Below are 16898 nucleotides of genomic sequence, written 5' to 3'. Positions count from 1 at the left end.
AAATCATAAAGATCAGATCAGAAATAAATGAAAAAGAAATGAAGGAGACGATAGCAAAGATCAATAAAACTAAAAGCTGGTTCTTTGAGAAGATAAACAAAAGTGATAAACCATTAGCCAGACTCATCAAGAAAAAAAGGGAGAAGACTAAAATCAACAGAACTAGAAATGAAAAAGCAGAAGTAACAACTGACACTGCAGAAATACAAAAGATCATGAGAGATTACTACAAGCAACTCTAGGCCAATAAAATGGACAACCTGGAAGAAATGGACAAATTCTTAGAAGTGCACAAACTGCCAAGACTGAATCAGGAAGAAATAGAAAATATGAACAGACCAATCACAAGCACTGAAATTGAAACTATGATTTAAAATCTTACAACAAACAAAAGTCCAGGACCAGATGGCTTCACAGGCGAATTCTATGAAACATTTAGAGAAGAGCTAACACCCATCCTTCTCAAACTCTTCCAAAATATAGCAGAGGGAGGAACACTCCCAAACTCATTCTACGAGGCCACCATCACCTTGATACCAAAACCGGACAAGGATGTCACAAAGAAAGAAAACTACAAGCCAATACCACTGATGAACATAGATGCAAAAATCCTCAACAAAATACTAGCAAACAGAATCCAACAGCACATTAAAAGGATCATACACTATGATCAAGTGGGGTTTATTCCAGGAATGCAAGGATTCTTCAATATACGTAAATCAATCAATGTGATAAACCATATTAACGAATTGAAGGAGAAAAACCATATGATCATCTCAATAGATGCAGAGACAGCTTTCGACAAAATTCAACACCCATTTATGATAAAAAACCCTGCAGAAAGTAGGCATAGAGGGAACTTTCCTCAACATAATAAAGGCCATGTATGACAAGCCCACAGCCAACATCATCCTCAATGGTGAAAAACTGAAAGCATTTCCACTAAGATCAGGAACGAGAAAGGTTGCCCACTCTCACCACTCTTATTCAACATAGTTTCGGAAGTTTTAGCCACAGCAATATGAGAAGGAAAAGAAATAAAAGGAATCCAAATTGGAAAAGAAGAAGTAAAGCTGTCACTGTTTGCAGATGACATGATACTATACATAAAGAATCCTAAAGATGCTGCCAGAAAACTTCTAGAGCTAATCAATGAATTTGGTAAAGTAGCAGGATACAAAATTAATGCACAGAAATCTCTGGCATTCCTATACACTAATGATGAAAAATCTGAAAGTGAAATCAAGAAAACACTCCCATTTACCACTGCAACAAAAAGAATAAAATATCTAGGAATAAACCTACCTAAGGAGACAAAAGACCTGTATGCAGAAAATTATAAGACACTGATGAAAGAAATTAAAGATGATACAAATAGATGGAGAGATATACCATGTTCTTGGATTGGAAGAATCAACATTGTCAAAATGACTCTACTACCCAAAGCAATCTACAGATTCAATGCAATCCCTATCAAACTACCACTGACACTTTTCACAGAACTAGAACAAAAAATTTCACAATTTGTATGGAAACACAAAAGACCCCGAATAGCCAAAGCAATCTTGAGAACGAAAAACGGAGCTGGAGGAATCAGGCTCCCTGACTTCAGACTATACTACAAAGCTACAGTAATCAAGACAGTATGGTACTGGCACAAACACAGAAAGATAGATCAATGGAACAGATAAAAAGCCCAGAGATAAACCCACGCACATATGGTCACCTTATATTTGATAAAGGAGGCAGGAATGTACAGTGGAGAAAGGACAGCCTCTTCTATAAGTGGTGATGGGGAAACTGGACAGGTACATGTAAAAGGATGAGATTAGATCACTCCCTAACACCATACACAAAAATAAGCTCAAAATGGATTAAAGACCTAAATGTAAGGCCAGAAACTATCAAACTCTTAGAGGAAAGCATAGGCAGAATACTCTATGACATAAATCACAGCAAGATCCTTTTTGACCCACCTCCTAGAGAAATGGAAATAAAAACAAAAATAAACAAATGGGACCTAATGAACATTCAAAGCTTTTGCACAGCAAAGGAAACCATAAACAAGACCAAAAGACAACCCTCAGAATGGGAGAAAATATTTGCAAACATAGCAACTCACAAAGGATTAATCTCCAAAATTTATAAGCAGCTCATGCAGCTCAATAACAAAAAAACAAACAACCCAATCCAAAAATGGGCAGACCTAAATAGACATTTCTCCAAAGAAGATATACAGACTGCCAACAAACACATGAAAGAATGCTCAACATCATTAATCATTAGAGAAATGCAAATCAGAACTACAATGAGATATCATCTCACACCAGTCAGAATGGCCATCATCAAAAAATCTAGAAACAATAAATGCTGGAGAGGGTGTGGAGAAAAGGGAACCCTCTTGCACTGTTGGTGGGAATGTGAATTGGTACAGCCACTATGGAGAACCATATGGAGGTTCCTTAAAAAAACTACAAATAGAACTACCATATGACCCAGCAATCCCACTACTGGGCATATACCCTGAGAAAACCATAACTCAAAAAGAGTCATGTACCAAAATGTTCATTGCAGCTCTATTTACAATAGCCCGGAGATGGAAACAACCTAAGTGTCCATCATCGGATGGATGGATAAAGAAGATGTGGCACATATATACAATGGAATATTACTCTGCCATAAAAAGAAACGAAATTGAGCTATTTGTAATGAGGTGGATAGATCTAGAGTCTGTCATACAGAGTGAAGTAAGTCAGAAAGAGAAAGACAAATACCGTACGCTAACACATATATATGGAATTTAAGAAAAAAAAATGTCATGAAGAACCTAGGGGTAAGACAGGAATAAAGACACAGACCCACTAGAGAATGGACTTGAGGATATAGGGAGGGGGAAGGGTAAGCTGTGACAAAGCGAGAGAGAGGCATGGACATATATACACTATCAAACGTAAGGTAGATAGCTAGTGGGAAGCAGCCGCATAGCACAGGGAGATCAGCTCGGTGCTTTGTGATCGCCTGGAGGGGTGAGATAGGGAGAGTGGGATAGGGAGGGAGACGCAAGAGTGAGGAGATATGGGAACATATGTATATGTATGACTGATTCACTTTGTTGTAAAGCAGAAACTAACACACCATTGTAAAGCAATTATACTCCAATAAAGATGTAAAAAAAAAAAAAGAAAAAAAAAAAGCATGATGAGCAGCCTGCTGCTAATAAAGCATCCTTCACACTCTGCCTTCAGAAGAGATGAGCTTTGGAACACCTCCTGCCTCAGTCCAACAGGCCAAGCAAAATACCAGTGAGTATCAATTACAAAGTGCCACCTCAGAGGCCTTAAAAATCACATTTAATTATATGATCCACTGCTTCTTCTTTAACATGCACTGAACAAAGTAGTAAATTAGAAAAAGCAGTTTTCCAAGATTCATTTGGTACATTAAAATTCTTTGGAAGCTGTTTGTAAAAACTCTTCATCACAGATGATGGCTTTCGGCACTCTGGGGAACCATCTAAGTACAGGATGCTAAATTTCCTACCACAACATCACTATTTTAGAGGCAAAACCAATGGCCTTAGTTTTCTGCAAATGTATTTTAAACAAGTTTTAAGATTTTCCATTTATAAACCTGGCTATCAAATCTCAACATACCCTTGAAAGATAATAAAAACTCAGCTCCGGTGGCTTAAATGGCACTTACATCAGTCTGATTTTGAGACACGATCATCTTTTCAACTGGTCAACAAGTATCAACTTTGGACTCAGCAGATGATGCCCAGTGGCTATGCTGCTATCAAAGGGAGGAGGATGAATGAAGTCAGTGCACAGGCTGCCTCACCCAGAGAATCAGACCCATCAGAATGTCCAGAACAAAACTAATTCGTTTAACTAGGATTTAATCATAATGAACCTACTTTCTCTCCCTTAATTTTACTAGTGAAGGACTGGCTCAGAGCTCAGATTGAATGCTTTCAGGTAAACACTCTACGTGACTTGTAGTAACTAAAAGTTCCTCAAAATGATCCAAAGAAACTCTTCCAAAGTCTTAAACCTCTTATTCCCCAAATCATCTCCTCCAGCTCAAGGACACTTAACGAAAGAAAACAAAAATGTCATTCCTTGGAATTACGTTTCTCCACTACCAGAAGGAAGATCTAACTTACATTATTTCTGGTCCATTTAATAAATTTTTCTGAAGGTAAAAACATGGTCATTAAAGCAATAATGACTGCCTCTCTTGAGCTGAATATATTTGCAGTTTCAACCCTCTATAAACCACTTAGAAATATGGAGCATAGATAAAATAACAGAGCTTCCCAAAACATTCTGCAAGATTCCACTTTATCTTTGTAGAAGACATAAGTAATGGTTGGAGACTTTTCACTAAGTTCCTGGTCAGATGTGGTTTTCATGTGTGTGCTTCTAAGTTGCACTGTCCTGGTTCAGCCTTCGGTTACATTTCATGAAACCAGCATAGTTCGATCCTATGAGAACCCTGTCCTGTGTCTTCAGTTCGATAGATTTTGTTTAATTTAAAGCCTTTTGTTGTAAAAAGGTGGGGTTCATCTGCAGCCATCAGCACCGTGTGGACTCCAAAACAAGCTGCCAACCCTTCCTTTCTTGGCCCTTCTCCCCCATTCCCCTGTATTTTTGTGCATACTCAATTGTATATCACCAGGTAAAACTGTTCAGATTGTTTAAATTTATAATCTTAATAAAAAGTTGATTATATAGCATGGTGGTGCCTTGTAAAAAAACAAAACAAAACAAAACGTAGGTAATGTACGTAGATTTTCTGCAAAGCGCTCTGAAAATTCCATAAATCCCATCCTTCAGGGATTTCACTTTTCTGTAGTCTTTCCACCATACTTGAGTTCCAATCCCCTCTAAACATATGCTGCAATACCAGCATTTCCATAGACAAAGCACTGCACACTAATAAAACACAACACTGTTTACATACAGTGCAAATACATAACATATTTTTAGCATAGGTTATGAGCAACATTTTTAGATGGATGGAGCCTGCAGTGATATTAGTAAAATACTTCTACTGTAAATTAGTGGCCTAAATAGAAATTTATGTTCCATAAAACCCAGCATGAAATGATAAGTTAGAAATATTTAAATAACATTTTACAAAGCGTTAGCAGCAAGTACAACTGTGTCAGGCTGAGTCAGTTACTGAAAAGGAGAGCTGGGCACTGTCACAGAAAAGTGCCCAAGCAGCAAGACAGCACCTTGGTCTTTTAAATAACTTTTTAAAAAATTATGTATGACCTCAAGATTGTACCAGACTAATATCTCAAGGGTAGTCTCAATCTTGAAAACAAAAAATTAACCATCTAGCCCAGGGATAAATTTTACAACTTCTACAGACACAAGGTCAAAAGGCACCAAAATGAGATGGGGTTTGGTTCATATTTTCATTCAATTTTCTAAAAATATACTAGATTTATAATGTGAACAAATGAGATTACATCTAGGTTTGGATTTCTAAGATCTATAATCCTGCTCAAGTCATAATCAAGCCCATTCTTGCATTACTCACATTTCACAGGGCAAAGAATATTTCTATTATTTCTTGAGAAAAAGCAGCTTCCAGCTTAAATTTATCTTGCAATTCTGCAAAATACCGAGCCTTTAAACACTATATTCAAAATCTAACATTATGAGCCTGATACTATGGTTGGATCTCAGTGAGCTTGTGAAAACACTATAGAAGCTCCCCAAATTTGTAATTTAGATTTTTTTCCAAAATAACTGAAGTGGGAGTTGATGGTAGTGGCTGGGGTAGGGAACAAGGAATAAAGTTCCAACTTTTTTTCTCCTCCAAAAAGAACAGGTAAGTGTCAGGGCTTCAGGAATGGGGATGGCAGAATGTCATGTCTTCAAGTAAGACTAAAATGATAGCTTTACACTTTTTGTTTTTTCATCTGCAATTCAGAAGGATAAAGGCAATATTCTAAAAAAAAGAAAGGCCTCAATTAAAAAAAAAGAGTTATCTGATTCATGAATAATATCTCAAAATAAAAAATAAACAGTAGGTTTGGAGCAAGGCTTTATTAAGACAAGAGATTGGTGTTGGCATGCTGGATTTTTCCAATGGATTACTTCACTTATCCCATTTTCATCCTTAAATTCCGCAAGCCTAAAATTGGATTCATCATTTCTCTCCAAATTTGACTTAGCCTAACCATTTCTGTCAATGACATCTTTATCCTACCTACTATATAAATTAAAGTCTTCATTCATTACTTCTGATTCTTCCTCTTCTCTTATCCTCAGAGCTAATATGGAAGCTTAGTAAGATTATAAGTTCTAAGAAGCCTGGTGCTATGTGTGTCTTACTCACTTTTCATTTATTCTTTCACCTCTACCACATGACCAGGACAGTGACAGGTACTGGGGGAAAGTGAGCAAGACAGTCATGGCCCCTAGCCCTATGGAGCTTACAGTCTAGTGAAGAAGTCATACATTAAATAAATACACAAATAAAGGTCTCATTACAAACTGTGACAAGTGCTTTAAAGAAAAAGACCTGGGTTCTATAGATGACTTAGTTAAGATAAGGGGTAGTGGTTGTCAGAAAGGATTCTCTCAGTCAGTGAAAACTGAGCTGAGACTAAAGGGTAAGTCTAAGGTAGCCAGGGGAAGACTGAGGGGAAGAGCACACTGGGAAGAAAGGCAACATGTGGGAAAACCGTTGGGTAGGAAAGAGGTCAGCACATTTTAGAAAATGCAAAACACACACCAGTAAGGCTGGAGATAATAAATGGGCAGTACAGTTGCCATATTAAGATGCTGGATTTTATCCTGTGTATAATGGGAACCCTCCAGGGTTATGCACATGATCTGATCTATGGTCTTGCAAAGAACCCTGTAGCTTCTGGGTGGGAAAATAAAGTGGAACAAGAGTGTAAATGGGGAAACTAGTTAGGAGACCACTGCAGTATAGTACCAGAGAGAGCTGACAATGACTTAAACTAATCCAAGCCATCCTCATTCCGAGGGTCTGGCAAAGCTCCCGGTTCATATAAATGAATGAATGAATCAATAGATATCAGCATTGTTTCTTACAGTCTTCTTTCATGATACTCCTACCTGTCCCAGGGTAGAGGCATCCTCCAGTCTTTTTCTAAGATACAATTACATTTTTCTAGAGTAAAATTTTTAGTCAACATCATGATAAAAAAAATTTAGGTGGTATCTAATGTCTATAATTTAAAGTTCAAACTCCTCAACTGCCACATAAAATTCTATGAAAGTTGAAATATAATTCTTTGAAATCGCAAATAATCAGGTAATTTATATATAAGATTAAGCAAAAATTTATATGAATGTTCATCACAGTAGTATTTACAATATCAAAGTAAAAACAATCTACAGGTGCTTCAAATTACGGAACACCTGTATAATGAAATAACATACAGCCCTGAAAAATGTTTTCAAGGAATATTTAATAATGTGGGGAAACACAATACAACATTAAATGAAAACAGGATGTAAAACATATATAATTTGACCTGAAGTTTATTTTTAAAAAGAATACACATGACTAAAAAGAAATAGATCAAAGTAGTGATCTATGGATTGGGAGGTTATAGGTGATTTTTACTTTCTTAATATGTTTTTCTGGTTTCCAAACTTTCTACAATAATAATACTTTTATTCTCAGAAAAATCTCCTAGTAATGGCTACACCTAAAAGAAAGAAACTTCAGCCTAGCTCCCTATTGCCCTCCCAATCCTTGCGCACAAGTCTGTGATTCTGTTTCCCACAGACCTGCCTCTACCACTGCCTGCACATGGCACACTTCTGCTCTGCAGCTGAGTCTGTGAGGGCCTCCCTTAGTACCTCCATTCCTGCTCTCAACATTTACTACACAAAGCACTCATCTGACATAACATCTGCTGCCTTGACTCATCAATTTCTTTTCTGTGCCCTTAGCTCTCACTTATCTGTCAAATTGACTATGATTTCACTTCTTTGTCCTGCCCCCAGCACCAAGCGCAGCATCTTCTAAGGAGGCATTTAATATTTGCTGGTTGCTCAGAATGAAGTTATTCTATATGGGGGCCACTATTTGGCTCTCAGAAGACTAGCATGGCCATGATCTCCTGGGTCCCTGCTGCTTCTTGGCCAAAAGCTGCTGCCATTACTTCCCCCTTCGAATCACAGATGGTTAGGGCAGGGAAGAGACCTGAGATAGGATCTAGCTCAATCACTGAAATTAGTAAAAGAGAAAACTGAGTTCTAAAAGTACAGAGAGACTCTCTGCAGGTCCCTTGGAGAGGCAGTGGCAGTGGCAGAGCCGGGCCTGGAAATGCAATTGCTCACATTCAGTGGTCATTTCCCCAGACCATTCTATGGCAGTGACCTCCAAGAGCCCTTCTCTCTAACTCTTCAAAGAATGTAAACTGGCAAACAAGTTTGGAAATGTCCATTTGATTTCCTGAATGTTCATTTGACAGGCTGGAGAAAATGCATTTGGGATTGCCATTGTGTTTTTCACTCTGTTTAATATAACTGTTGAATATCAAAGGTTCACTGAAAGTAAATGAAAGTAGCTTTTAAGCTTAGCCATTAGGCACTTTAGAATTGTTTTCAAGGCAGCACAGCATAAAGGCCAGAATAAACTGATCATGAATTCTTCCCAGGGATATAAAATTAAAAGCATAATTCAGTGTACATCTTTCCTCCTACGATGAACGAATGCAGACCTGAATGAAGCCAGGGTGTGTGATATGTGCTTATGAACCAGCATGGAAAGGATGCTTTTCACCACTCCAGGAAGAAATATGAAAGTCACTGATGAATAATTATTCTGATAAAGCACTAAGATCCTGCAAGGTTAGGCTGTGATTTAAGTTGACAGCTTTGGTTATAAACACTGGTTCTAAAAAATACCAATTAATGATTCATTTGACTCCTGCTCTGCTCTGATACTGTCCAAATTCTGGCATTTCATGTCATGCCATTGTCTTTTACCACATAAACTTGTTTTATCAAGACAAAGAGAGTAAAAAACACTTTCAAGTGAAAATAATAAAAAGGATCTACTTTACTGTTGCAAACTCTGACAATTTCCTCTTTGCATTAAAAAAGATAATAAGTGTCAAACCAGTTATTACAGCACATGACAGCTTCAGAATAGAGACAGCATATCCAGCTCTACATTATTCAATATGGACACATGGGAAAAGAGCAAACAGTTTTTCTAACAGATTTCTCTGCCTCAATGCCAATATGGCAAATAATCATAAGAAAATGTTATTACTCTACCTAATTTTCCCTTGGAGCTTTTAAATGGAAACTTTGGTTAACTGATTTTTAAAATATGCACAGGGAGGGGTGGGCAGCAACACTGCTATGAAGGGTCCTGCCAACGACATCCAGGCTTAGGTGAAATGACCCCTGGGATGGGAGGGTTCTGAAGACGAGTAATAAGGGCTGAGGACTGGGGATACATGGCAAAGACAGATGTCTTTCCTAAAATGGAAGAGCTCCTGAGATGGCATGAACTGCACTGAGGCAGAAGTTGGAGGAAGGAAAAGAGAAATATTAATGCGTGCTTTCTTTCTCTAATCACTGGGGATGACAGTCAGAATCAGAGGAGAATACAGCAATTCAGAAGTAAAAGGAACAGAAGCAAAATAAAGTCACTGCAAGGTCTCTTGATTAGAGACTGAGATTCATTTCAACTAGCCTATCTTACCTCAGCTGCCGTAACAAAATACCACAGAGTGGGTGGCTTAAACAAAATATTTACTTCTCACAGTTCTGGGAGCTGGGAAGTCCAAGATCAAAGCACTAGCCAATTTGGTTCCTGTTGAGAGCCCTCTTCCTGCCTTGCAGAGGGCAGCCTTCTCACTGTGTCCTCAAGTTTCAGGGTGAGGAGTGGAGGGTGCTGATCTCTCTTCTTTTTCTTATAAGGACACTAATTCCACCCTCATGACCTCATCTAAACATAATTACCTCCAAAGGTCCCACTTCCAAATACCATCACATTGGGGGGTATGGCTTCAACATACGAATTTTAGGAAGACACAAACATTCAGTCCATAACATAACCTTTACCTAGTACCTACTGTGTGCTAGATGTAAGTTCTGAATAAAATTGAATAGTCATGCCAGGGGCAGAATCATGCTTATAATAAGATGCTCAGAAGCAAGACTGTATTTTCCTTTACACCTAAAAAAGCTTGTTTAGCAAACAAAGTTATTTTTACCTGAAATGGCTTTAAATCCTATGCTTTATATTTACGTCCATACTTTTTAGATAAGACCTACTTTAACTGTTGCCAATTCTCACATTTTACTGATCTACTAAGCAGTATCCAGATTTGCCAATTTTATTTTCTGTCACCCTAATGTTATCATAACTTAATGCTATCAGGGAACACGAAAGAATCAATGCTGATTATAGTTAAGAAAGTGAGGACGAAAGCAATACTAACTGGGGATATTAGGTTTTTTGTAAAGCCTCGACAGGAGGTCCTCTTATCCCAGAGTCATTTCAGAATCATTAACTTGGGGCTTCCCTGGTGGCGCAGCGGTTAAGAATCTGCCTACCAATGCAGGGGACACGGGTTCGAGCCCTGGTCCGGGAAGATCCCACATGCCGCAGAGCAACTAAGCCCATGAGCCACAACTACTGAAGCCCATGTGCCTAGAGCCTGTGCTCTGCAACAAGAGAAGCCACCACAATGAGAAGCCCACACACCCCAACGAAGAGTAGATCCCGCTCACCGTAACTAGAGAAAGCCCGCGTGCAGCAACGAAGATCCAACACAGCCAAAAATAAATAAATAAATTTATTAAAAAATAAAAAATCATCAACTTGACTCAAACCCAGCAAAAATGCTACAAATACATGGAGTAAAGATGTCAGTAATTTTCTGGCAAGGAAGCATGGTTTAGTGGAAAGAGAATCCACTCAAGGTCTTTGGAGTCAAACTGACATGGTTTTGAAATCTAGTCCCACAATTTTTTTTTTTTTTTTAACAGTGTGACCTCTCTGAGTTTCAATTTCTTCATCTGTAAAAATGAGAATATCCCTGCTGCACAGGAATGCTGTGTGGGATTAAATGAGAGGGAAGTATGTGCAAGTGCTTAAGAGGAAGTAACCATGTGGTCAATATGTTGTTTCCTCTCTGTTCCCGCGAATGCCTTCTACTAGGTAGGGGTCAGAAGTTCAAAAGTTTACTACCAGTCTCTGCTTGTGTGTGTGTATATGTGTGAGAGAGGGGAGGGGCCGTGTGCAGAGGAAGGTTATAGATTTGTGAGTACTGTGCTTTCATGAGCCTGACCATCTTTAAAATATTTTGTGTTTATTGATTTGAAAATCATATTAATTTACCCACATATTTCATCTGACACCTCCATTTTCTGGTCTTTTAGGCATCTCTGGGCATGTGGATGCTTGATAAATAGACTTATTAGCATGATTTGACTATCTCTATCCTGTCTCCCATTTTTTTAACAGAATTACACAGCTGGCAGTGAGGATGGCGCCCAATCTCATCATTCATTTACAACCCTTTCTGCATGACTGAATCTGACTCTGCTTATTCCCATTCTCTGCTTCGAGGACCATCTCTGGTGTCTCTTCACTGAGAGGCAATGTGTACAAGCAGACAAAGCAGAAGAATAAAGGAGGGAAGAAATGTGGGCCCTGAGCTTCTGGATGGGCTCTGACCTATTTCACTCACCTTCAAACTCTGTGTGAATCTATTTCAGGTTCAGCCACTGTAGGGAAAGGCTGAGGAATCTTGATTTCCTTGAGGAAGGGAATGAACAATCGACACACTAAAAATCAGAGGAGACTTTGGAAATTACGAGAGAGGCTGATACTGTTAATGACTAAGTTGCCTTGGTATGTCTTGTGTGCTAAAATTCCATTTCATTTTCATCACACACAGAACCAGAATTATCACTGCAGGAAGCGCTACAAGTTGTGTTCCCTTTGTTCTATCAGAACATCCCAAATAGTATCACATGCTACCTGAAGATGTGCCCCTGAAACAGACCAACAATGCTTCAATTATCTTGGCTGCAGGCAAAGACAAAATAAGAGTCTCAGGAGTTCTCAAAAAGTTCTCTCTAAACTGTGTTGTTTTCAGATGGAAACTACAAGAACATGACCAAAACTATAATAGTAGAGATTTCCCTGGGCTTTGTTCTGGCTATAAGATAGTTTCCAAATATACGATGAAAGGTAATTAGAAGCCGGCAGGGGCCCAATGTGGAACACATCAACATGATCATAGTTCAGACACACAACCCATTCAGTCCCCACCCCACTCCACCCCCAGCTTCTCACACAAGCAGGGTTACCCAAACTCTGGTTAACCTAGTATCAACCTTCCTATTTAAGTTTATCTGATAATTCACAGTGTAATGGGAAAAAATGGAAAGACAGAAAGGAGAAAACATAAAACAAATATTGTCCTTCATGTTGGTAAAAACATAAATTGGTTACATGACAAATGTGAGGCAGTGATTATGCTGACAGTCCAATGGCAAAGTTATTAAAATCTTTTTTTTTTTTCTAACTTGGTATCTTTATTCTTGATGATTTTGTAATAGGCTTGTCCTTAGTTTGATTAAGCAAACTCTCATTTGGCTATGAGAACTCATTCAAATTTGCTAAAGGAACTATGATGGTAAAATTATACAGCAAGTTGGGAAAAATACCCATGAAATAACACAACTTTTTATAAAACTGTCAGGTTTCAATTCCAGTAACCCATAAGACAGGGCCTAAAGCCTATTCATAATCACATCATTCCAGAATGAGGAGCTATTGCCAGAAACTTTTTATGGGGTGGGAAAAGGAAGAAAGGATGGTCAGTGCTGACAAATACAGGTTTAATGATACAGTGCTCTTCACAGATGGCTACAGAGACTGTAAACTATTACCCAGAAACATACAACCACACAACACAGACCACTTAGCCAGATCTAAAATAAACTGGCTTCTTGTAACTACCCTGTAAACACTACAGCCCTTCTTCCATCCAAAATTGACCCTAATCTCACATGAAAACAGTTATTGTAGGGGAATCAGAAACCCAGCTTTGTGGCCAAAAGTAAAAACCAAAGGAAAAATAGCAATTCAGTGGTTAGCTGGTGAAAGCGGGAGATCTGGTGCCCTTCACTGCGCTGCTTTGCTCTTCTTACTCTGGCTCTTTTTGTCCCTCTTCTCCAGCCCATCCATGTTAGCTCTCAATAGGCTTGAATAAGCCATCTGAAACTCATTCACTTCTCTGGAGCTCACCACAGTGCTGATCTTCTTTTTCCCATCGGTAGCTCTTAACAGACACTTGTTGTCTGAGGGCTCAAAGCCCTCCACAGAACCCTCCCTTGGAATGGGTTTAGTTTGACCACCATACTTCTTCAGGGTGATGAACACGCTGTCCGACAACTGGCACTTCTGGAAGAGGCTGGTCAGCTCTGTCAGGAACTGCTCACTCTTCAGCAGCACCATCCTGGTGCTGCTGGCTCCTCTCTGTCAGCACCTATTAAAATCTTTAGAGAAAAAAATCTCATTTCTTCAAAATTTTCCACCATTTTAAAAGCCAAGTCGAGAGCTGAATCACTGCTGTAAAAGGAAACACCCTTTCTGAACCACATCTGTGTGATGGGGCCACTGATGCTGCCATTATTGCTCGATCAACACACCCTGGAACAAGAATTTTCATTTCTGAATCCAAGCCTGTTCAAAATCCTCCTGGGGAAGTAAACTAACACCTGGGCATCTTCTGCAGCATAAAAATTCTCTTCTCTTACGGCAGTAGCCTTATGTTTAGACTCAAAAATGCCTTTTCCCTTGCATCAGCTTCTCTCAGGTGAAAGGAAATAAAGACAGAAAGCAAGGGCCCCTTCAGTAAAATCCCACTGAGAAGGGACAGGCAAAATAGGAAGATTTAATTCTAACATGAGGGGACCCTATGATGATGTGAGAGGGAAAGGAGAGAGAAGAGGAATGGCACCTAATCTGGAAGATTCAAGTACATTCACAGATGCTTTCCCAAGATGTGCAAGCATCTAGCCTTCTTTAAGGAGACAACCGTGGCATCATATAACTCAAACTAATTCCTTTCTGAATGAAAGCTGAGTAACAAAAACAGAACTTGGCAAGATGGCACAGCACAGTGAGGGCAGAATTGTATTCCCAGTTGATACTTGGTGAGATGTTAGGTTGTCATCTCAATATAAAATAAAATGAGGCCGCACAACGGAAAGTGTTTTGAAAAGTAAAAATCCAAGGGAAAGATGAAAGCAGCATTTTAATGAATCTGGAAAAAACGAACTCGGTGGGGTGGGCAGCTCTGACTGTGACCTTTCTCCAGTTGACATCCTGGGAAGAGAAGACACATGATGGAGAGAGAGGCCAGTGCCTGCCTCCTTCCCCCACAACGGGAATGGCAGTACCATTTGCCAGCACCTGGAAGCTGAGAGAGAGCCTGATGTGGATTCTGTCTGTCCATTAAAGGCAAGAAGAGTGAAAAGTGGGAGAGAAAGCTCCTAATACCGACAGTGGTGACCTGGGGTCATGCAGTAAGGAGTTATAAAGGCATAAAAGCTGCTTTATTCAGATGGTTCCTTTCAGGGGAACTCATTTCATACTTAATGCAGGCAGTTAGAAGAACAGTTGGGTTGGATATAACTTACAGTATGTCACACAAACCCGGAGCGCCCACGGAGCATTAATTTCAGGGCACACATTGAGATTATGCACTTACAACCGGCCTCTTTGCCAGGCGCAGCAGCTTGTAACTCAGAAAGTCATGTTTCATTTAGGATGTGCTGTATAGTGTTGAAGGGGAAAGTTAACTGTTTTGTTTTGTTGTGTCTTTTTCCCCAATCTGAGTAAAAAGCCCTTGGGAAAGAGCTACATATGCTAAACTGAAATTTTCTATAAAGGTGTTCTCACTCATTTCAGCACAAATCTGCTTAGGTCATATCTCTTGCACGTCTACTCTTGTTCTAAACACAAGACTTCCCCTGCTACTGAGATCCCCACAAGCAAGCTCACCATTCTGGGATTTGCTTTATCTCATATAGGTTTGGGTATCACTTTCTCCTGAACCTAGAACTATGTTTTCCACCACAGCATGCCAGACACTAACTCATCCCTACTCAAAGGGGCTTTTAGAACACCACTTTCTTGATGTGCTACATATATACAATGGAATACTACGCAGCCATAAAAAAGAATGAAATAATGCCATTTGCAGCAACACGGATGGACCCAGAGATTATCATACTGAGTGAAGTAAGTCAGAAAGAGAAAGACAAATACCATATGATATCACTTATATGTGGAATCTAAAATATGACACAAATGAACTTAGGTATGAAACAGACTCACATAGAGAGTGAATTGCCAAGGGGGAGGAGGGACTGGGGAGGGACAGGGTGGGAGTTTGGGTTTAGCAGATGCAAACTATTATATATAGGATGGATAAACAACAAGGTCCTACTGTATAGCACAGGGAACTATATTCAATATCCCATGATAAACCATAATGGAAAAGAATATGAAAGAGAATGTATATATATATGTATGTATGTGTGTGTATGTATATATATATATACATATAACTGAATCACTTCGCAGTACGGCAGAAATTAACACAACATTGTAAATCACTATACTGGAACAAAATAACTTTTTTTAAAAAAAGACATTCTTAAGAGAATTTTCAAAAAAAAATCCCACCTTCCTCTAAGTGGTAGTGAGGTGGTCCTTTTTTTCACCCTTAGCTACTCCTCAGCTCTGGTAATCAGTAACTATTCAACTTAGGTAAGAGAAACCATATTAATTCTTCTAAGTAATGCAAACATCTAATTTTACATGCTCTCAAATTACTTTTCTTTCTACTGCATGTTTGTGTAGCTATTACATGAGTCCGTTGTACTGATGCAGCTGTCATCCCTTCAACTCAGTTCTTGCCAAACACTGAGCTGTGTCTGGAGATACAAAGATAACCACTCTTGTTGAAGAGATGCCAGTTTAGTGGGAGAGCAGACATGTAAACAGATCCGTATGTGAGATACATGGCCTGGAGGGGGAGAAAAAAATATATTGCACAAATAAATCAGCACAACAGCACAAAAAGAACTAGAGGGCCATAATATACCACAAAGATCCAGTGAAATGCAAGGACTGTGAACATGAAGGTAATACTTGCATTTTCATCTCAGTCAATCTACATACTCTGCTGCAATGGAAGAAGTAACCTCGTTCCTACCTAAAGACAACTTTCCACTTGAGTCCCAGGGCCAAGCCCCTCTCTCATTATCAGGGACACGGTCCTTTAACGATCCACTCTCCTGCATTATCAAATCCTCCCTTCCTGTGGAGTCATTCCAACGTGCATACAAGCATACCTTAATATCATCCTCCCTTGACCTTGAGCCCTCTGGCCTCTTTGCCATTTCTCTGCCTCCCTTCCCGGTGACACTCCTTTCATCTTCTACATTTATTGCCATCCCTATTACCTCACCCTCCATTCCCTTCTCCCACTGCTCCAACGAATTGATTCTCAGCAAGGTCACCAATAAGGTCCACCTTGCCATTAGTGACTTTTCTGTTCTTATCTGTCTTGCATAGCGTCTACTGCCCACTCTCATCTCCCCTCAGCCCATATTGAAAGACTGTCTTCTTTAGGCTTCCATGAAAACCCTCTCCTTGTTTTCTTTCTGCCTCCAGCTCCTTTGCAGTTTTCTCTGTCTGCTTCTCCTTGCCTGCCTCATTCCTGTCCCCCCCATAGCCCATTCTCACAGTAGCTAGAGTGGTCTTTCAAAATTATAAACGAAGTTATTTTATTCCCTGACTTAAACCCTCCAATGGCTTCCCATCATTCTTAGCATAAATTCCATGTC

General features: G+C 39.3%; 2 protein-coding genes across 7 annotated transcripts in view; both read right to left on the bottom strand.

The window, feature by feature from the left end:
* BTBD9 (BTB domain containing 9) overlaps positions 1-16898 on the bottom strand; it is a 412514-nt gene that overhangs the window by 263864 nt on the left and 131752 nt on the right. The gene's annotated exons all lie outside the window — the stretch shown is intronic.
* On the bottom strand, positions 12392-15019 carry LOC307192237 (signal recognition particle 14 kDa protein-like). The gene has a single exon (XM_079932933.1). The coding sequence runs from the start codon at positions 13492-13494 to the stop codon at positions 13162-13164; it is 333 nt and encodes a 110-aa protein (XP_079789059.1). The 5' UTR covers positions 13495-15019; the 3' UTR covers positions 12392-13161.

The sequence above is a fragment of the Stenella coeruleoalba genome (genome assembly GCF_951394435.1).
Source record: "Stenella coeruleoalba genome assembly, chromosome: 10".
NCBI classification, from domain to species: Eukaryota; Metazoa; Chordata; class Mammalia; order Artiodactyla; family Delphinidae; genus Stenella; species Stenella coeruleoalba.
Note: the sequence above shows the minus strand (reverse complement) of the source record. Positions and strands in the feature narration are given on the sequence as shown.